Here is a 22,293-nt window from a genome sequence, read left to right as displayed (position 1 = left end):
CAGGCACCACCACCCCAGCGCCACCTCACTGACCGACACTGGCTCTCCACATGTGTGGAACTGTATATTTAAATGCTAGCTTGAAATCTGTGTAAAATCTTTGCCCATTCATCAGACTACAATGCTTATTCTCCCATACACAGATGTGCTTCCAGTTGCAGTGTTATCCTTAAGACATTTGCTGACTTCCTTAGTGCTGTCATTTGAGGTAGAAGTAGATTGTGCATCTAATGATGCTTCAGAACAATCTTCATTTTCCAATGGCTTTTAAAAACTGTTCTTTAAGTTATTTTTATTTTTTGAACGGCAAAAAGGGTTCTTTGATATTCGAAATCAGTGGGTTGTCGTAAATTCAGAGTTGTCTTCCTTTTGGATGAATACAGGTTTCACCTGTATTTTTTAAGGGTTATCTTAAATTTAGGATGAGCCCCTTGTGGCGCAGTGGTAAAACTGCTGCCCTGTAACCAGAAGGTTACAAGTTCGATCCTGACCAGGGGCTCAAGGTTGACTCAGCCTTCCATCCTTCCGAGGTCGGTAAAATGAGTACCCAGAATGTTGGGGGCAATATGCTAAATCATTGTAAACCGCTTAGAGAGCTTCGGCTATAGAGCGGTATATAAATGTAAGTGCTATTGCTATTGCTATTGCTAGAGTAGTCTTCAATTCAGGTAAATACAGTACTTAAAATTACTGGCCAACATCCAGCACAACATAACATGAGTGAAGCCAATCCACCCATGCTGATGCTGTCTCAGAATGGAGCACTAGCAGCCTTGCACTTTCATGCAAGAATACAAATACTTCCAAGTAATGCTCCCACACTCTGGAAGCACTGATTAGATTGGAAAAGCATCACTTACTTTTGGTATTTGCGCTCTTGTGCAAAAGTACAAGATTGCTGGTGCTTCACTACAAGCGGGCAGCAGCAGAGGTGGATTGGCACCACCCATGTTGTGCTCTGCTGGATGTTGCCCAGTGTCTTCTATACTAAACATTTTCTTCATATGGTTTTAAATAAAGCAAATGGTGGATGTAAGCATGCAATATCATTTTAAAACCTGCTAAAAATTTGCTTCATTTTTGAATAAACAAATTCTGTATTCCTTTTAACGTTGATGATATTGATCAGTTTTATCACGTATACCATAATTTATTTATATATTTATTAAAAGTTTTATTAAAAGATCCACAGACTCAGGGCAGTGTACGAGGCAAGAACAGCATCAGAGATTTTTTAAAAAGAGAGAGAGAGATTTAAAGGGCAAACGCCTGGCGGAAAAGAAACATCTTCAATAAGATCTTAAAGGCTGAAAGGGAAGAGGCAGACCAAATCTGGGAGGGGGAAGAGAATTCCAAAGTGAAAGGGCAGCAATAGAGAGAGTCCTTTCACACATTTCAAGCCTTTAGTGGCCATTCAGTCATAGATCATCATTAAAAAAAAAATAAATTGTTCTCCTAGCTGCAGTTAAAAGCTGTAGTAAAAAATGGATGTACTCTTTCTATGTATACAATGTTCACTAGTATCTTTGATCCCTTAAGTAAAAACAAACTGATTTTTAATATTTATTATATTTGTATATTGTCCCAAACATGTGCTAAACGGTGGTTTAAAGTAAGGGTAAAGTTGCGCAGTAGAGTTGGTGTCGACTCCTGGCGACCACAGAGCCATGTGCTTTTCTTTGGTAGAATACAGGAAGGGTTTACCATTGCCATCTCCCACACAGTATGAGATGATGCCTTTCAGCATCTTCCTATATTGCTGCTGCCAATATAGGTGTTTCCCATAGTCTGGGAAACATACCAGCGGGGATTAGAACCAGCAACCTCTTGCTCCCTAGGCAAGTTACTTGTCTGCTGCACTATTAGGTGGTTAAATTTTGGGTGGTTTACAACAACATAAAACAAATTAAGGAAGAAAAAAAATTAACCACAATTGTTGTTCAAAAGCTTGGGTGAACAAATTCGTCTTTAAAGACTTTTAATTTCTCCCCACCACCACCACCTTTACTGTACAAGCTGCAAATATAACTTTAATTTCAATGGCTAACATCCAGACATAGCATGACTCTCTGGAAGATATTTTGGGAGGCACAGTCTGCTTTAGAGAGAAGGGGAAATCAGTGAAAACCACCCCTTTGCTTTTCCTCTACATATATATCTCTGCTTATATCTGGTAGGTTTTTTAGTTTTTATAGTTGTAAGTTTTTAGCTTTTAAAATAACTTTTAATTTGAAACAATTTTTTTTAAAAATGTAATTTTAAATGTAGTTTTAGCCTGGTCTTTTAACTTAAATTTGGTTAACTTTATTAGTCTTATTTTACATCATATCTTTTTCTCAATGTTATGAGCCACCCCAAGCAAGTAGTGTACTGGAGGGGCTGGGTATTTTAATAAATAAATAAATAAATACAGCCCACATGCAGCATTAGTCTGGATGTCATTCATTAACTACAATACCTTTCCTCATCTTAGCTTCCTTTAAAAAATAATATTAATAAATGTAATTCCCCTTCTTGGCAGCATAGCAGTTTTTTAATCAAATTTTAGCCTTTTTGAATTTACTGAGAATAACATTATTTCATTCATGTTTCACTCTCTGGTATGCAAAAGGAAGACAGAAAGTTTTAACAGTCAGTCAGATAGGATCAAACTTTCAGTTCAGTTCCTACCTGTACTGAGAGTCCAGTTTTATTCCCACCTTCTCCATAACTATCTCCTGGTCTCGAGAGCCTGTCTTCATCTCATTGTGTACTTTTGTCCTCTACTTTGAGTTCATTTCCTATTTTGTTGGTTGTTCTGGAATTTTCCCAGCATATGCAAGTCAACTTTGTCTTATCTATGACCCAGTGCAGATGTCCTACAGAACCATGGTTTAATCCTGGCTATATGGTATACACACACACACACACCCCATGGGCACACCAAACATTTCCCTTTGTGCATGAGGGGAAGAATTCTAAATTCTGGAAGAACAAACCAGAATTTTCCATGGCATTTAAATGCTACAGGTCCTGCCTTCTTCTAAACAGGATTTGAAAATAAGCCAGGATCTGAAGTCGAGTAATGAGTATCATGCAGAACCAGGATTAAATTATGGTTCTGTGTGATATCTGAAATGTCCAATATCTTGGCTTATGAAGAAAAAGCTCTAGGACAAAAACTGCTTTCTTAAATAGTACAAGTTGAAGGGTGGGGAGTAAGATAATAAGTGCAACACCTTTAATTGTTCAGCGATACTGTGGATCATAGTTGTTCTTTGTTTGAGGTATATAATAGTCTTGCTGGACAAACTCGTCCACATCTATATTTAATTCCTCTCTTCTAGTTCTCTAGGAATTATTTATAATTAATTCTTCCTCTTTATCATTCTGGGAATAGTATGTGAGAACCTGTAGTTTTATTCTACCAAGTACTAGACCATGGTGTTTGTAGGTAATTTTAGAATCCAAATAAGCTCAAACCTGCTCCCCCCACCCCATCATTGCATTCCCCCTGCACCCCCTGAAAAGCTGCTCCTGTGGGTTGGGAGACCTTCCTCCAGAATGCTTTGGATATGGAAAGTACTTCCATTCATGTAGTTTAAAGAACAACAACAAATTAGCTGGCTTATTCTTTTCTTAAGAAATGTCACCAATGCATTCCTTCATTTTCCAAATTGGGTGTGTCAGTTCTTGATTTCCCTTTCAGCTCTCAGTATATTTATCCTCTGTCTAAGATGTTTGCTGTGTTGTTTTCCATAAATATTGTAAAAACTATTTCCTTTTTTTCCTGGTATACCTCTAAGTATTAGATTATTCTTATCAGTATATTTTTTAAGATTCATAAGTTCACTGTTGTTTAGTATTTACTTTCAGTTCAGTTATGGTTAATTTATGCATATGCACTTTCTCACTTGAAATATACTGGCTGACATCCTACTAATGTTGCACATGCAGAAGCAAAGAAAGCACATGTGCAGCACCAACATCCACTTCTGAAGCACAAGTGCATTCACGGAGGGAGTTGGCCAATCCTCCCTTCTCCCAGAAGTTTTTTTCTGACCCGGAAGTAGATCCCTGAAGGCTGTCCATCCAAAACCATTCAGTAGGCTGCTTATGGCTCCATTCTTACCAAAGGAAATAGGCAACAGTTTGCTGTTTCAAAATACTTAAGATGTAGAGATTCTGGACTATAGAGCAGCTTGCATAATATTGTCACTTGTTTGGTAATGTACATGGACAAAAAAACTCATTTTTAATTGTATACCTTTCTTATTTCGGACTGCTTTCACTTCAGGGTGTAGCAGAGTTTGTCCAATGAATGTTAACCCATAACTAGTTGCTGCCATAATATCAACTGTAGTGCAAAAATTATCTGTTAGAGCAATAATGGTGTATCATTAAGTGATAGGCTTATTGACCAACAGCAAATCTTGTTAATATGATGGGTATGGTTTTGAATATTTTATTGTGATTTCTTTGGGGTTAGAAAAGTAAAGCCAGCAGTTACCAACGTTTACTGATTTAATTTGTTAAATCCTTTCAAACTTAATTATAATAGGCAGGTTCCGCCCCCAAGCAAGGCCCTCAAAAACCACAGAACTGATGTAGTTCCTCTGGGCAAGGAGAGAGGCAGGATATTCAGAGGCCATGGAGAGGTAGGTGCCCTACGTTTGATTAAGTGTAGGGCTGCAGGTTTCCAGTATTGCAGACTGAAGGGTTAAAGACAGATTTGTGGCAGCAGTAGACATAGTGAAGTTACTGGCCTCATGAAAAGTGAAGGGTCGCAGTAGCTAGATGGCTGCAACTATGTGGTTGTAGTGTGCTACATTTTTATTCAAACTGGATTTTGGTGGCCCTAAATAAGGTCGAATACTTGTTTCCTGCTCAAACCTTTGAGATGGGTTGAGTGGTAGATTGGATTATGTAAACCAGATAAATAATTGGTATTCTTTAATCAGGTGAAATGAATGCATTGCCGCCTACTATTTGCACAATGCCTAATTTATGTAACATCAGGGTTTGTTTTTAAAAAAAACATTTTAGTGGAATAAAATACATACTGTACCTTTATTCCAAATATAGGTCAAAGTAAAATATTTAAGCGCTTGTGAAATATATGTATTTATAGGTTATACAGTGTATTGTTCTCAGTAAGAAAAATAGAGAAATTCTTAAATAATGGTCTTGTATTCAGATTATTTTGCTATAAATAACAGGTTTTATGTTGCACTGACTTCTGTAAATGCAAGTATCTCACAGAGTAAAGTAATTTGATATTGTGATTCTTATCTTAAAAACAGTGTAAATGCTGTTAAATTTCTGAAAATGTACAATAGAGGTTGGATTTTGCTTGATCATTTTAAAACTGTAGCATGGAGGAGTGTATATTCTTGAGTCATTATCTTGTGCTATGCCTTTTCCCTATATATTCTGGCCTAGCTACATTGCTGCATTTCCCCAACTAAAGCCACTCACTTGACCTTACCTTGTGTACTGCTACATTATTTTTAATGTTGTCTTCATTCTTAACAAAATAGCAAAGTTTCTGGCTTATGCCATATTTAGTGGAATGGAAGAAAGGTATAGGAAGGCTCGGTTAAACTATGAAGCAGAACATGGTGAGGGCAAGTGCTTGATTCTAGTCTTAGGAACTAAAGGTCGGTCCCAAATTCAGAAAAGAGTAGAGTAGAATGTAATATGGTCTAAAAGGCAGTACAGAACTCATTCTCACAGTTCTGTTCCTGAAACAATAAACAAGCTGAATAATATGTCTTTTTGGGTGACAAATTATAAATAATTCAGTGGTCTGTTTCTTAGTTTCTAGTGAACATTTATTCATGCCCCTGATCCTTTGTAATTAAGTAATTCTGGAAGCTTCTGTTTTACAGATTAAAACTCAATGGCCTGGTTCAGATGTAATGCTAAACCTCCATGTTGACTTAGTCATGGTTTTTCATTATGACCAAACTTGGAGAGCTGTGGTTTGTTCTAACTGTGGTTAGTTACAACAAACCAGGATATTGAACTGTGTTTTGAACAAACCACAGTTCACCAAATTTGGACTTAGAACTGGCTAGTTCAAAAAGCAGAAACATTCAATCTCTTCTCATATGTGAAGGAAGAGGGGAGTTTGGGAGTGCACAAGTCCAAAGCTCAATGCAAGCTTGTTCTCATAGCACTAAAGAGTGGTTTAGTTCAACTTTCCAGTGAGCCTGGTTCAGATGTATCTGTCATACCTGCAGAATGCAATCTAACCATTTGACCCCAGGCTTCCATGAATGATAACAAAAGTATGAGTTTGAACAATTTAAAGTTGAATTGACTGATCATTTTATTAATTTTCAAATACATTTACACTCTCTTAAGACAATGTGTAATGTCTACTTGTAGATAAACTTTCCGGAGACCGAATAAAACAAGTGATGGAACACATCTGGAAACTTCAGGAGTTCTGTAACAGCATGGCTAAGCTTGATATTGATGGATATGAATATGCTTACCTTAAAGCTATAGTCCTCTTTAGTCCTGGTAAGGCAAATTATTACAGTGGCCTTCCCTTGTCTTCTTAAATGCTGTTTAGATACTGCATATAAAAGGTTAATCTTTTGGCACCAGCAAAATGTAAGTCCAGTGATGAAAAAACTACTGAGTGGGCTATGGAACTCTGAGAAAAACACTCTGTAACATATTGCAATTAGTAGTTAGCTGACTGGTTTTGTTGACTTAACTCTTTATTTCCTTGGGATTTACTTGCGTTTGTGATAAAAAAAATATTAGCCATGGACTTTATTTAAAAGATCCATAGTCTTACTCCTCTTCCTTCTGCTGTTTTCTATTTATTTATCCACATCTGAAATAACTCCATTACAATTAAATATTCAGTAACCTACATAATAAGACACTTGCCACTTGTCCTAAAGCAGGAACAGTTAATGCAAGGCTGATGGATGGCATCTAGTCTGCCAGAGCGTGCATAGCCCTGACTTGTTCAGAAACCAGCTATCCTGGGGGGAATGCCTGCAGAGGCTGGGTGCAGCCTTCAGGCCCTTACATTGTGTATCCCTTTGCTAAAGGAATCACCTGGATGACAGGGAGTTATCATAGCTGGACCTTTATTGTTGATTTGCAGGACATATATTGCATAGAATACATGAGGTTTGGGGTAAGGTTTGTTACTACTACGATAAAGTTTGTTGCAATGTTACTACTATGAGGTTGCCAATGTTACTTCTACTACTGGTACTATGAATATTTATCTACCACCTTTCAACAAAAGTTCTCAAGGAAGTTTACACAGAAAAAGAAATAAGATGTGTCCATTTCCCTAAAAGGCTCACAATCTAAAAAGAAACAGAAGATAGACACCAAAAACAACTATTGAGGGATGCTATGTTGGGTTTGGATAGGGACAGTTGTTCTCCCCTCATTAAATAATAGAGAATCACCACTTTGAAAAGTGCCTCTTTGCACAGTTGGAACTTGGAAGGGGTAATTCCAGTCCTACACAGAACAACACAAGACAATGTTCTGTGTTGGACTAGAATAAAGAATGGTTGAAGAAATGTATTCTGTAGCTTTTAGGTTTTTTATTAAGACAAACATTTTCTACCTCAAGTGCTAGAAAATGCAAAGGTCCGCCTTAAGAACATAAGAACAGCCCTGCTGGATCAGGCCCAAGGCCCATCTAGTCCAGCATCCTGTTTCACACAGTGCCCCACCAGATGCCACTGGAAACCTACAGGTAGGAGTTGAGGGCATGCCCTCTCTCCTGCTGTTACTCCCCTGCAACTGGTACTCAGAGGCATCCTGCCTTGGAGGCTGGAGGTGGCCTATAGCCCTCTGACTAGTAGCCGTTGATAGACCTCTCCTCCATGAAATTATCCAAACCCCTCTTAAAGCCATCCAGGTTTTGGCTGTCACCACATCTTGTGGCAGAGAATTCTACAAGTTGATTATGCGTTGTGTGAAAAAGTACTTCCGTTTGCTGATCCTGAATTTCCCAACAACCCATTTCATGGAATGACCCCTGGTTCTAGTATTATGTGAGAGGGAGAAGAATTTCTCTCTATCCACTTTCTCCATACCATGCATGATTTTACAGACCTCTATCATGTCTCCCCACAGTCATCTTTTTTCTAAACTAAAAAGCCCCAGGTATTGTAGCCTTGCTCCTGATTATCTTGATTGCCCTCTTCTGCACCTTTTCCAGTTGTACAATGTCCTTTTTTAGATATGGTGACCAGAATTGTACACAGTACTCCAGCTGTGGCCTCACCATAGTTTTGTATAGGGTATTATAATATAGCAGTTTTATTTTCAATCCCCTTCCTAATGATCCCTAGCATGGAATTGGCCTTTTTCACAGCTGCCGCACATTGAGTCGACACTTTCAATGAGCTGTCCACCACCACCTGAAGATCCCTCTCCTGGTCAGTCACCGACAGCTCAGATCCCATCAGCGTATACTTGAAGTTGGGGGTTTTCATTCCAATGTGCTTCACTTTACACTTGCCAGCATAGAACCGCATGTGCCATTTTGTCACCCACTCCCCCAGTTTGGAGAGATCCTTTTGGAGCTTCTCACAATCCGTTTTGGATTTCACTACCCAAAAGAGTTTATCATCTGCAATTTTGGCCACCTCACTGCTTACCCCTACTTCTAGATCATTTATTAATTAATTAAGAAGCACCTGTCCCAGTACAGATCCCTGGGGGACTCTACTTCTTACTTCCCTCCATTGTGAAAACTCTCCATTTATCCCTACCCTCTGTTTCCTGTCTTTCAGCCAGTTAGCAATCCGCACATGTACTTGTCCCCTTATCCCATGACTGCTAAATTTCCTCAGGAGTCTTTGATGAGGAACTTTGTCAAAAGCTTTTTGGAATTCCAGGTATATTATGTCAACTAGATCACCCTTATCCACATACTTGTTAACACCCTCAAAGAACTCCAAAAGGTTTTTGAGGCAAGATTTACCTTTACAGAAACCATGTGCGAACCTACTTTTTAATAAATACTGAGAAAACCAAGGCTTTCCCCTGCCCTGTAACTGGTTAACCTGAACAATAGATGGTAAAAACAGGCTTAAACTAACAATATATAGGCGATCCTCGCCATTCGCGAACCTGACATCCGTGTATCCACAGTTGGATAATTGACATCCAACCTTAGCATATTCCAGGGGCTGCAGTGGGGGGGAGGTCTACAAAAGGTAAATTCCACATATCCACAGTTTTAGGGTGGCCAGAAATAATCTCCAAGACCATTTCCGGCCACTATTTTAAGGAAAGGAGCCATTTTGTGGCTCATTTGTGGGGGTTTTGTTTTGTTTTTCACGATTTTTCACAGAAAAAAAGTAAAATGGTAGATTTTGGACTCCGGGGGTGGGCATTGCCACACAGCTGCTTACCCACAAAGCATGGTAGGGCACTTTATTACCACTATTCTTTCCATTTTTGGTTTTTTGCAGCCTCCAGGAACCTAATCACCCCCCCCCATTCCCATTCACTTAATACTCTGTTATCTGCTGTTCCATTTTCCATGGTTGTAGCAGAGAATGGAACTCCCGCAGTTAATGGGGTTTGCCTGTATATATTCTTGTATTTCACTTGGTAAACTGCCTGTCTCCCATAGGTCCCAAGGTGGTTGAATAAAAATACAAGTATACACAACAAAGAGAGAGTTAAAAACAGCAATGGGATTTTTTTAAAAACCACCAAAGTAAAAAAGATCAAGCAGCAATTAAAAAGAACGTTGCATATATTCAGTTGTGTCATTATCTAAATGCCTAGGCCAAGAGAGCCCTTTTCAGGCACTTGCAGAACATTGGGAGAGAGGCAGAGGAACAAAGTTGCCTGAGAGCATTCCAGAACAAAAAAGCAGCCCTGCTGGATTAGGCCAGGGCCCAAATAGTCCAGCATCCTATTTTCCACAGTGGCTAATCAGATGCCTTTGGGAAGCCCACAACCAGGAGAGGAAGTCATACTCCTCCCACTGTTGCTTTCCTGCAGTTAGTATTCAGAGGCATGTAAAGAGCATATTGGCGTGAAGACTAGTAGCCATAGTCTTGTCCTTCACAAATTTGTTTAATTGCCTTTTAAAGCCATTTAAGCTATGGGCCATCATCACATCTTACAGTCTTTAAGATTTAAAAATATATGAGGAGTATTGTCTACAAGATACTTTCAATCTTCTGCATTCTGTATGTCTGAGATAGATACATAGAAATGGTGATTGAACAGAGAGGTGGAGTTTAAGCATTTTCTGAGAAGCTTGCCAAATTCACATTAACAGCCTCCTTATGGTGGTTGCCTGTGTGAAGACTCTCTCCCAGCCATTCATGTGAAAACTAATGTGGAGAAGCATACTTCCATTGTGGAATCACAGTGCAACAGTTGATGGCTCCAGCTGAATGGCATGCCATATGGAAATAGCCTCCATGCACTGTAGTTCAAAGCAGGGTACCCAACCAGATGTACTCCATCTGGTACTCCAGATGTTGCTGAACTACAACTCCCATTGTCCCCTGCTGTAATTTGATTGTAGCTGGGGATGATGGGAGTTCTAGATCTGGATTGAGATCCGTTGAGATCCATAAGAATGGGGTAATGCAGCTGCGCAGGACCCTCGTGGCAGAATGCTGCAGATCGTTAAGGCAACCAAGCCCCACCCACACACCTTCACGTACTATTTAAAGGCGGGCCAGGCACCTGTTCTTCAGTTCTTTTCCAACTGCTGTTGTGTTCAGTCCTCAAACGGTCACTCTTCTTTGGTTAAGTTCTTCTTTCTGAGTTTATCTATAAGATTAAAAATTCCGGACTGAATTTCTTGGTTTTGACTTGGAAACAGCTTCTGAACTTCGCTGATGTTTTGTTTTGTTTTCCCCCAAATTTGGAATGGACTTTGACTACGAGTTGCAATATCCTTGAAATGGCTGAGGAGAAATGGACCTTCGAGAGGTGCACAGGCTGTAATGTCAGGCTTCCATCAAAAGATCTCCATGACTTGTGCTTAATCTGCCTGGGAGAAGAGCATAATGTCTCTACATGCAAGATATGCCTATCTTTCCCAAAGCAGACGAGAAAAAAATAAGGCTTTTCGCCACCATTTAAGACGAGGTGCTAAGCTCTTCAACATCAGGAGAACCCCACCCTACGACCTCATCATCTACTTTGAAAACTTTGATGTCAATGTCTAAGCACAGATACCAACATTGAGCTCAACATTGGCATTATTTCGAATCCCAAATATGTCTTCAAAGTCCGCTACCCCTTTGACACAAGAGTGTTTGAAGTCAAAACGAAAGCGAGATTGGAGGACCCTTCCTCTTCCCCAAGACTAAAGAAATCCAAAACAGTGGATTTAACGGAGGAAAGGACACCCTCTGCTTCAGGTCTTCAGAACCTGCCCTTGAAATCCTCAACCTCTGATGTCGGGATCGACAAACATTGCTCAACATCGAGAATTTCAACTTTGACGGAAAAGGAGCAACCAACATCAGAAACATCAAGAGTCTTTGACATCAACCGCACATCGACACCAAGATTGTCAACATCGAGAGCCCGCTCTCTGTCTCCAGCTCCTACTCCGATAAATTCTTCACCTCCATCAACACCTGCAGATTGACATCGAGAGACCCCTTCATTATCGACCCAGCTAATAATAATAATAATAATAATAATAATAATAATAATAATTCGATTTCTATACCACCCTTCCAAAAATGGCTCAGGGCGGTTCCCAAAAGGAAGCACAAGTTCCTTTTTCAACGTTAAAACACACCAGTGCTTTCGGCATCGAGGTTGGTGACTCCTCGATGTCAAGCCAATATACCAACTTTTGATGTTGAGGAGGAGGAGGACAGGGAAGCGGTATTAGATTCTACCACACCTTGCTTTAAAGTTCTAGACACAGAAACTAGGAGGTCATACTTATCTCAGGAACACTTCCAGTGCATCAGGGACCTGCTTCTCCATTTCCAGTAACATTCATCTCAACCAGCCCAACTCATTCAAAGACTCGCATACTTAAACATAGTGGTGTGATATGCCCGGTTAAAGATGTCCAAGCTTCAACTTGGGTTTCTGTCAGTCTTCTGCCTGAATGTGGATCGTCAAGACCTACATCTAGTGATCCCAGATCAAATTCTATACTCACTTATCTGGCAGTCAATGGGCAGGAATCTACCGGAAGGAGTTCCTTTTCAAATGATAACCCCTTCAATCTGGCTAACAACACACGCCTCTCTGCTAGGCTGGGGGGCCCACTGCGGAGCACAACAGATTCAGGGCAAGTGGACCCTTCCAACAAATACCATTACATGTCAGTTTCCTTGAGCTTCTGGCTGTCTTCAAAGCAACGAAAGCCTTCCTACCACTTCTACAGTAAAAAGTTGTACAGGTACAGTTAGACAATAACACTGCCCTGGCCTACATCAACCATCAGGTTCTCGGTATCTCAAAGTCTTTGTGCACTCAGTTTACAATTATGGCATTGGTGCATCCGGCATCAAGTCTCTTGGATGGCCATACACATAAAGGGCCTAGACAACATCCTGGCGGATGACCTGAATTGAGTTTTCCCACAGCAACAACAACATAAATGGGAAATCAAGACAGAGTACATCACACCTCTCTTCATGAGTTGGATACGCCCAACCGTAGATCTCTTTACCACTTCAGATAATGCAAAGTGCTCTTGTTTCTGCTCCACAGCAGGTCACGACCCATGATCACTAGGAGACACCTTCTAGTTGGATTAGCAGCAGGAAGCCCCTTAAAAGTTTCTTCCGCGAGTACTGATCAGCCAAGTTGCCCGCCTTCTGACTGCTCCAACGATGGGTATCCTAGTGACTCCATGGTGCCCAAGTCAACCATGGTTTCCACAGGTACTCAAACTGTCAGGGAACCACAACCATGGGCTAACACAGGAGCTAGATCTCTTAACACAGGACAACAGTGGCATACTGCACCCAGACATTTTCACACTCCACCTAACAGCATGGCAAATGAATTCTTGAATAGGATCGTTCTAAACCAGAGGAAGCCATCCACCAAGCGTAATTATAAAGGCAAATGGCTGTGATTGAAATCCTATGCAAGAATGTGTGGTTTTCACCCTACTCATGCCACAATCAAGGATGTACTCCTCTACTTGACTGATTTAAAATCACAAGGGCTGGCAAATTTATCTTTGAAGGTGCACCTAGCAGCGCTATCGTCAAAAAATCTGGACTATGATGGAAAGACTCTCTTTTCACACCAAGAGAGTAAAGCTTTCCTGAAAGGCCTTATGAATTTGTATCCACTTGTCCGCACTCCCATTAAACCATGGAGGATATCCTTGGTCCTTTCAACTTTGCTAGAGGATCCATTTGAACCTATGGATTCTGCCTCCATCAAACTAGTAACTTAGAAAACTGCCTTCTTACCGGCCATAACTACAGCTAAACGTGTAAGCGAATTGACAGCTTTGCAGATAGATTTGCCATTTGATTGATTGATTAAGTGCCGTCAAGTTGGTGTCAACTCTTAGCAACCACATAGATAGATTCTCTCCAGGATGATATGTCTTCAACTTGGCCTTTAAGGTCTCTCAGTGGTGCATTCGTTGCTGTCGTAATTGAGTCCATTTCCACATAGGGCTGTTATCTGCGTTGGATGATCCTAAGCATTATTTTGCTAGCATGTGAAATTAAGGATATTGTGCGATGGTTTGCACAATCTGTTAAATCTCCTTTCTTTGCTATGGGTTCGCCATACACCAGAATTTATCTGAATAAAGTGCTAATGCGTATGGACCTGGACTTTCTACCCAAGGTGGTGTCTGACTTCCACCTCAACCAGGACATTATTCTCCCTATGTTCTTCAGGGATCCATCTACCCCTTTAGAATGTGCAATACACTCTTTGGATGTGTGGAGGATTCTTTTTTATTACCTGGATTGCACCAAAAAGTTCAGATCCACCAAACGTCTGTTTGTAGCATTCAAGGGCTCTGTGAGAGGCTCCTGTACTTCCAGACAAAAATGGCTAGTTGAGCTCATCCTACTAGCATACAAGGCACAGAATGTTCAATCACTTGAAGCAATCAAGGCCCTCTCTACCCATGCCTATGCTTCTTCACCTGCACACCTATCGAGGGTAACCTTCATGGGCATCTGTAAAGCAGAAACTTGGTCTACTGAGTTAACTTTTGTCAAGCATTACACCATAGACGTGTGCTCTGCTGCCAAGGTGAGCTTTGGGAGACACGTTTTGAAGTGGGTGTTGCAATAGCTACTACTGCACCCTCCTCCTTCGAGAGCTAGCTATACACCCATTCTTATGGATCTCGATCCAGATAAACAGGTTGCTCACCTGTAACTATTCATCTGGTAGAGGTCCTTTGATATCCATAAGACCCTTCCGAACCACCCCTTTGCAGTAGTGCTACGCTATGTGTGTATTGAGTGTGCAAGCTATCCTTCTTCGATGATAAACTCATCTGATTCTGAATTATTGTTCTCCATGGCAGTCGTCCAAGAACTGAACAGGTGCCCACCCTGCCTTTAAATAGCATGCTGAAGGCATGTGGGCAGGACTCGGTTGCCTCGATGAGCTGCGGCATTCTACTGCGAGGGTCCTGCGTAGGCGCATTATCCCATTCTTATGGATATTGATGGATCTCTACCAGATCAATAGTTACAGGTGAGCAACCTGTTTTTCAGCAACATCGGAAGTACCACAGGTGGGGAACCACTGGTTTAGCTCAACATCAACATTTATCCATCCAGTGGTGGCTTTTGGGGAAGACTGAGACTAGGAGAGCATAATTCAATAAGGATGAGGAAGCAGCTCTTCAAGTATATCTGATTTATTATAGAACTTGTTGAAGTTTATAAACTGTTCTGACACAAGCTGTTCCTTCAAACATTTGATTAACTAATTGCAGTTTCGGAGCTTTCCTTTTACCAAACATTGATTTTTAAAAATGTACTTATCCACCTGTCATCTTCAGTTGTTGTTTTTGCTCCACTTCAATGCAGTGGGGCATCAAATTAAGCCCTTTCTGTTTATCTAGTAGATGGGAACAAAACACAACTTCCAGAGGAGAAAGAATGGTCAGTTTTTTACAGAGAATATTTTCTAGCTATAGCTATGTAGGAAATTTACAGGAGGCCTCCTGCAGCAAGCTTGTAGGCTGTGGGGAAGAATAATAATGCAGATTTATTGCATGTTTCTCCAAAATCCTCTCCAAAATCCCAGTCAGTGTGGAAATGTATTGCAGCTAGGACAGCAAACTTGCTCACCAGGTCCCCTTTACACTCCTCTGTAATGGAGATGGAAGAGAATAGACCAGCTAGTCTTCAATTCATTCATGTTTTTCTGTAAGTTGTACTGTTTTCCCCTGAGTAAGAATGTAGGTGTGCAAAATATGTAGGACATTTTGGAAAATTTAAAAACCCATTTTCTAATGAATTTTGTTTTCTTGCACTGATTTTTGTTTTCTGCTGTATGGTATGGATCTTCATCTAGCCTTTGAGAAGATACTATCAGTCAGCACCACCACCCCTGCAAATATTTAATTCTCTGCTGCTCTGGGTCCAAGGGTGTCTGACTGATGGGTTATCTTTACCCACATGACTCCAAGGCAGGACTATGCAAATTAAGAAGAGTTTAAGTTCGGGAGGAGCAAGTCCCTCCTCAGTTCTTTTTGTCTTGCGATGGCTCCAGGCTGCTCTCCTCAGCACCCCAGCGCTGCTGCTTTGGCTTTCATTTTCTCCTGGGGGGGGGTGCTTTCCACCCTTATTACCCCACTTGGACTGTGGGGAGTGCATGGCAACCCCCCCCCGAGTACTCCATGTACTTCTGCTGAGGGTGTCTTCTCTGGCTGGCCCTACGGCTCTGTTACTGCCCGTGACCCCTCTAAAGAGCTTGCAGTCGCGGGCGGGTTCCCTTCAGCCTCCAGAGCTTCTAGAGCCAGGAGATGCTGCCAATCAGCTGTTCAGTGGCATTCTGGCGCGTACAGGGCCTCCGGGCGGGGAAGTGGGCTAGGCAGAGCTCTCACCTCTGCGTTCCCCAGCTCTCTCCTGCCGCTCCCAGACGCCCCAGGGAAGCACGCTTACACAGCGCGGCATCCTGGGGCACACAGAAGACCGGGAAAACACTTGCCCGCCGGCAATAGTGTCAACCCAGCAAAAAGCAAGCAAGATGGCCACAGCAACAAGAGCAGCAGCAGCAGCAGGGGAGGGCATGTCGAAGGACTCTGCACCTCCCAGGGTGCAGCCAGATCAACGCATGGTCACCAGGTGCACAGCCTCGGCCCAGCAGGAGGTGGTGAGCGTTGCCCATGCCGGGCCTAGTCAGTTCTCTGACCCCACAGCCTGGTGCTCCTTGGGATCATCTAGTCCAACCCTGAATAGCCCACCCCCTCAAACTGTGACCAAACTTCCCTCTGATATGCCTACCTACTGGGGGTTATGGGTGGAGAACCTACTTTCTACCGCTTTTGAGAGATTTGATGCCTTGCAATCAAAAAGGTGTAAGCGGTGGACCTCCCCGGCATCATCCAGCGCTGAATCCTCCCCTCCTGAAACTCTTGCCCCTAAGAAGGCAAAGAAAAGGAGGAAGCATGTTAAAAAATCCAAAAAGTCCAGATCCAGGTCTATACAGCGGGAACTCAGTGCCCACTCCTCTTATATTTCTGATATCCCTTCTGTTCTGTATCCCTTAGGGATACAGGGAACTTAGCTAGCAGGGCCGCCCAGGGCTTGGCTCATCGGCAAAATCCTAGCTCCCTTGGGGATCCCCAACCGCCAACGTATCTGAGAGGCCAGGAGTGTCCGGACCAACATAGATCTGAGGGCGAATGGTCTGATACCCAAGAACCAGACTCACCTGAGGCTCCCCTTAGGCTTTTTCAGGTACATCATTTCGCCCCTCTGATGTCCAAAACGGTGCTAGCCCTGGGTCTTGCCCCTCCTGCTTCTCAGGAGTCCCAGCCAGCCGGTAAGAGTGTGTTAGTTTTCCCCGGCTCAGAACAGCCCGCCATGGCTCTTCCACTTCCTAAGCAGTTTGTGGAAGTGGCCAAGGCCGAATGGTCCCTCTCCACTCCTTTTAAAAAGGCTACTGCTGTGGCTAACAAGCTCGATAACTTTCAGCAGGAGGGGAGCAAAATTTTCAATATGCCTCCTACAGATGCGCCAGTGGTCCAATTAATTTCTTGTTTGGTTCTGACCAGAGACGGGGAATCAGCCCTCAAGGACCCAGCAGACAAACTTATGGAGGGTGCCCTAAAGCACACTCGAGTCCTCAGCCCTTTCCATGAGGGCCTCGGCGACAGCCTCTATAGTGGCACGGGCTTCCCTGGTCTGGCTAGATGATTTGATTCAAGATTCCCCATTGGACTCAGTTAGACTGCGCAAGACTCTTTTAAAATTGCACAAGGCGCATGTATTCATCTCGGATGCCACCTTGGACTGGCTGTGCTTCGCCTCAAAAGCAGCTACAGCCTCTGTAGTAGGCAGGCTCAACTTATGACTAAAATACTGGCAGGTAGATTCCACATCTAAGACCAACCTGGCCTCCGTCCCATATGATGGCCAAAGGTTGTTTGGCAATGCAGCCCTTAACGAAGTCATCAAATCTAAGGACAAAAAGAAAGCCATGCCTTCTGCTGCTAAAAGACAGGACCGCTTCCAGGTTAGACTTTTTTTCAGCCCTTTTGCTCCTTTCGGTCCTCCTTTGGGGGCAGGGACAGGGGGTCAAGAGCTAACTGCCCCTTCTGGAGTAGAGCCAGGGCAGCAGTTTGGGAAAAGGGCCTCCATCTCATCCCAATCCAAGCAGTCTAAACAACAGGCATGACAGGGTGGGAGAGGTGCCCCTAGGTGGTCGCCTCTCCTCTCACTGGCACGCTTGGGAGGCAACCACATCAGATCTGTGGGTACTCTCCACCGTAAGGGAGGGCTACTCCATAGAGCTGTCCAGCCAGCCCCTGCACAGATTCCTGCCCACTCCCTCATCCAAACGCAAACAAAAGCACCAGGGTCTTCAGGAAGCAATCCATCACCTTCAAGCCATAGAACTGGTGCCTGTCCATCAGCGAGGTCTGGGCGTCTACTCAATAATATTTACAGTCCCCAAGAAAGATGGGTCATTGCGGGCAGTGTTGGGCCTGAAGCATGTGACCACTTCGTCCGCAAGCGCACCTTCCACATGGAATCCCTAAGATCCATCGCAGAAGCCCTTCATCACCTCGATCTACTCATGTCCATAGACAAGGAGGCCTACCTGCACATGTCCATTCACCGGGACAGTCGCCATCTCCTCCGTTTCCTGTAAGCGGGAGTACACTTATCAGTACAAAGCTCTTCCCTTTTGGCCTCTCATCAGCGCCATGCATATTCACGACGGTCCTGGCCCCCATGATAGCGCACCTCAGACTTCAGGGCATGAGAATCTTTGGATAGCTGGACAATCTCCTTATCCAATCAAGGTCACACCAGACAGCCCAGCAGGACCTACAGGCCACCATCCAAACGCTCAACTCCCACGGGTTTGTCATAAACGAGGCAAAGAGTCAACTGCTCCCAGCGCACCAGATCCTCCACCTAGGAGTTCTGATAGACACCCAGCTGGACAAACTCTTCCTGCCTCAGGACCGGAGACATACCCTGGAGTCAGAGGTATGCAAGGTGCTGAAATCCAGCCTAGCACCTCTCATGGACCTCTCATGGACTACTGGGTCTAATGGTGGCGAGCCTACAGTCTGTTCCCTGGGGACGCTTCCATCTGAGGCCCCTGCAGTGGTTCCTCATCCCCTTTCACACAGACATAACAGTCAAGTCCAACCAATGGGTGACCCTGTCCCAGGAGGTCCAGCACTCCCTATGATGGTGGATCACCGCCCCACACCTATCGTGAGAAAGGAGTTCCTTGATCCCACCAGGATCATAGTGACCACAGACTCCAGCAAACGGGGATGGAGGTGGGGTGCACTGTCAGCACAAATCAGTACAGGGAAGGTGGTCGGCAGAAGAATGCCAACACAGCATAAACTGGCTAGAACTCAGGGCCATCCACCTGGCCCTACGAGAATTCGAGACCTCACTGCTACATCACCACATGCTTATCTGCACGGACAATACCACGGCGAAGGCTCATGTGAATCGGCGGGGGGTACCAGATCCCAGTCCTTCCAGGCGGAGACAGCACCACTGTTCCACTGGGTGGAACCCCATGTGGCATCTTTGATTGGCACATCACGTACAGGGCAACCTAAATACGATAGCAGACTGGCTGAGCCGCTCAGACCTCCTTCCAGGGGAATGGTGCCTAAGGCCGGAGATGTTTCATCTCATTATGGAACACTTTGGCCTACCCCTAGTGGACCTGTTTGTGACTCTAGCAGAAACGCATTTGCCTCGTTTCTTCATGAGATTTCCCTGCCGGCAGGCAGAAGCAGTGGATGCTCTCTCGGCAACATGGCCACGAGGCCTCCTCTACGTGTTCCCTCCCTCCCCCCTTCTGGTGAGGGTCCTACGCAGAGTCAAGCTCCTATGAGCCCAGATTATCCTGGTGGCCCCGTTCTGGCCACAGAGGCTGTGGTTCGCAGAGATTTACAGCCTCATCGTAGAACCCCACCTACTGCTCCCCGTCACGCCAGATCTACTGCACCAAGGGCCGGTCTCTCATCCAGATCCAGGCTGGTTAAAGCTAGCCGCCTGGAAACTGAACAGTGCCTCCTGAAGCACCATGGATACTCGACATCCGTTCTGAACACCATGCTAGCCTCCAGACGTCCTTCCACAAACTACCCTGTTTCCCCGAAAGTCAGACCTAGCAGTAATTTCGGATGTACCGCTAATTGCCCTAGTGCATTTTGGGGGGCTAAAATTAATATAAGACACAGTCTTATTTTCAGGGAAACAAGGTAGATATATCAATCTACGTGAAGGGCCTTCCTATGCTGGTCAGACCACCACGAGGTGCCAAGAGGGTCTGCCTCCATGTCTCACCTGCTACAGTTCCTGTAAGATGGTCTGGACAAAGGTCTCTCGGCAAACACCCTGAAATGCCAAGCCTGTTCCCTCGTGGGTCTAATTCCGGGAACATCTAAAAGAGCCGGCTGTTGCCACCCACATCTGAAACAGTTCCTGCAGGGTGCTACCTTACTGTCCCTACCGGTGGTTCATCGTTTCCCCAGCTGGAAACTACATACTGTTCTCAAGGCCCTCCAGGGACCCCCATTTGAGCCATTGTCTTCTATTCCCCTATGGATACTCTCACTCAAGCTTGCATTCCTAGTGGCCATCATCTCTGCGTGCAGAGTGTCTGAACTCAGGGCTCTCTCAGTGCACAAAAACCTCTGTGTTTTTTTGAAGGACTCTGTGAGGCTGATCCGAGATCCCTTTTTTCACCCCAAGGTACAGTAGCATCTCCCTTCCACATGTCCCAAGACATCATGCTACCTTCCTTTTGTCCTCACCCGGTTCACCCGGCGGAGAAGGCGTGGCATAAACTTGATGTCCGCAGATGCCTCAAAGTTTACATCAGGCAGACCAAGCACATTAGGACCTCCGAGTCCCTATTGGTTTCTTTTCTGCACGATCTATGGGCCAGCCAGTGACACCCTCCACCATAGCTAGGTGGCTTAAGGCGTGCATATCCCTGGCATATGAATCACAAGGCCTTAGGGCACCCAACAAGGTGTTTGCCCATTCCACTAGGTCGGTGGCCACATCAGCAGCTTTTTCCACTCACGCTCCCATCCAGGACATCTGCCGAGCGGTGACCTGGCAGGCACCCTCTACCTTTACCAGATATTATAAACTAGACATGTTTGCATCTGCCCAGGCAGTGTTTGGGAGGCAAGTCCTCCAGCAGGTGCTCCCTGCACGGTAGTCGCTGGTACCCTCCCTATTGGGACCAAGGACTTTGGTATGTCCCATCAGTCAGATGCCCTTGGACCCAGAGAACCTTGGACCCAGCTGAGAACGGAGCATTGGTCACTCACCGTGAAGGCTCCTTCTTGCTGCGAGGTCCAAGGGTGTCTCGACCCACCCTTCGTGCCAGCTCCTACCGTCCAGGAATCAGATTGTGTTTTTTCTGCCAACTGTTTATTGTGAAGTTGGCCTAGTTAGTTTTTGGCTGTGTTTTTTGACTTGTTTTTTCACCTAGTTTACCAGGTGCTTGTTTTGCATCGTTGTACCTGTCGTTTCTGGTACTAAAAGAACTGAGGAGGGGCTTGTTCTTCCCAAACTTAAACTCTTCCTAATTTGCATAGTCCTGCCTTGGAGTCATGTGGGTCAAGATAACCCATCAGTCAGATGCCCTTGGACCCTGCAGCAAGAAGGAGCCTTCACAGTGAATGAGTGGCCAATGCTCCATTCTATTATTTGCAATTCTAATATCTGCAAATATTCAATTCTGTTATTTGTGTCCAGTGCTTTTTATATTCATAATATATTGGAATGAGATATGGGATATTATTGACAGCAAAGAATATGAAGCATAAGTCTCACAGACTTTTGAATGACTTAAACAGAAGGGGTTTTTTTGTAATGTGATCAATGTTGGCTGACATCCTGACTTCTCATGCTGGTCCTGCTGTATTGCAAACACAGCTTTGCTGTTCATGCGGCGTGTGTGGGAGGGAGGGAGGGAGGAAGAGAGAGAGGGAGATAGAGATATATGTTCACTGATCTCCCCTGCCCTTGGAAGTGCGACCTGGAAATAGGTCCCATCATGGTCCTCAGGGACCTACTTCCAGGTCAGAGGGAGCACTTCCAGGGGCAGGGCAGATTGTGAAAATCTCCCCTCTACATGCGTAGGTGAGCAGCATTCGTCCAAAATGCAGCAACAGTGCTGCACTGGAAGCACTGGTGCTTCCTTTGGATGTCAGCCATTATGGTTTTTGATACAAGTCATTGAAGAGTTAAATGTGTTTGCTTGCTTTAGATCACCCTGGGCTGACAAGTTCCAGCCAAATAGAAAAATTCCAGGAGAAAGCTCAGATGGAATTACAAGACTATGTTCAAAAAACCTATCCAGAAGATACTTACAGGTATTTAATTTGTTTCTTTTTTGATAGGCTATCAAATCAACTTGAAAAACAACTGTGTGAAAATATATTTAAACCAATACAATCAGTGGTTACAATCCAGCCCAAAACAACTTTTAGATCCTGTTGATGTCTATGAGAAAAAATGAAGCATGTGCTTATTAATGACTGAAATCAATAGAACCTAAAAGTACTTAACTTGCGGTGGATTGTACGCATTGGTTGATACCCAGACTAATGTTGAGTGCACCATATAATATTTTGTTTGA

At 43.8% G+C, this 22,293-nt stretch overlaps 1 protein-coding gene across 8 annotated transcripts in view; it reads left to right on the top strand.

The window, feature by feature from the left end:
- The window catches only part of NR2C2 (nuclear receptor subfamily 2 group C member 2), a 135,023-nt gene that overhangs the window by 91,888 nt on the left and 20,842 nt on the right, over positions 1-22,293 (top strand). For 7 of the 8 annotated variants that reach the window (XM_053293761.1, XM_053293755.1, XM_053293756.1 and 4 more), the window contains 2 exons: positions 6,373-6,510; positions 21,922-22,027. In XM_053293761.1, coding sequence (XP_053149736.1) covers positions 6,373-6,510; positions 21,922-22,027 — 244 coding nt within the window. Of the gene's footprint in view, positions 1-4,540; positions 4,638-6,372; positions 6,511-21,921; positions 22,028-22,293 lie in introns of those variants that run through there. The other variant, XM_053293763.1, reaches the window with a different exon arrangement.

This window comes from Hemicordylus capensis, chromosome 2 (assembly GCF_027244095.1).
Source record: "Hemicordylus capensis ecotype Gifberg chromosome 2, rHemCap1.1.pri, whole genome shotgun sequence".
Lineage (NCBI taxonomy): Eukaryota > Metazoa > Chordata > Lepidosauria > Squamata > Cordylidae > Hemicordylus > Hemicordylus capensis.
Note: the sequence above shows the minus strand (reverse complement) of the source record. Positions and strands in the feature narration are given on the sequence as shown.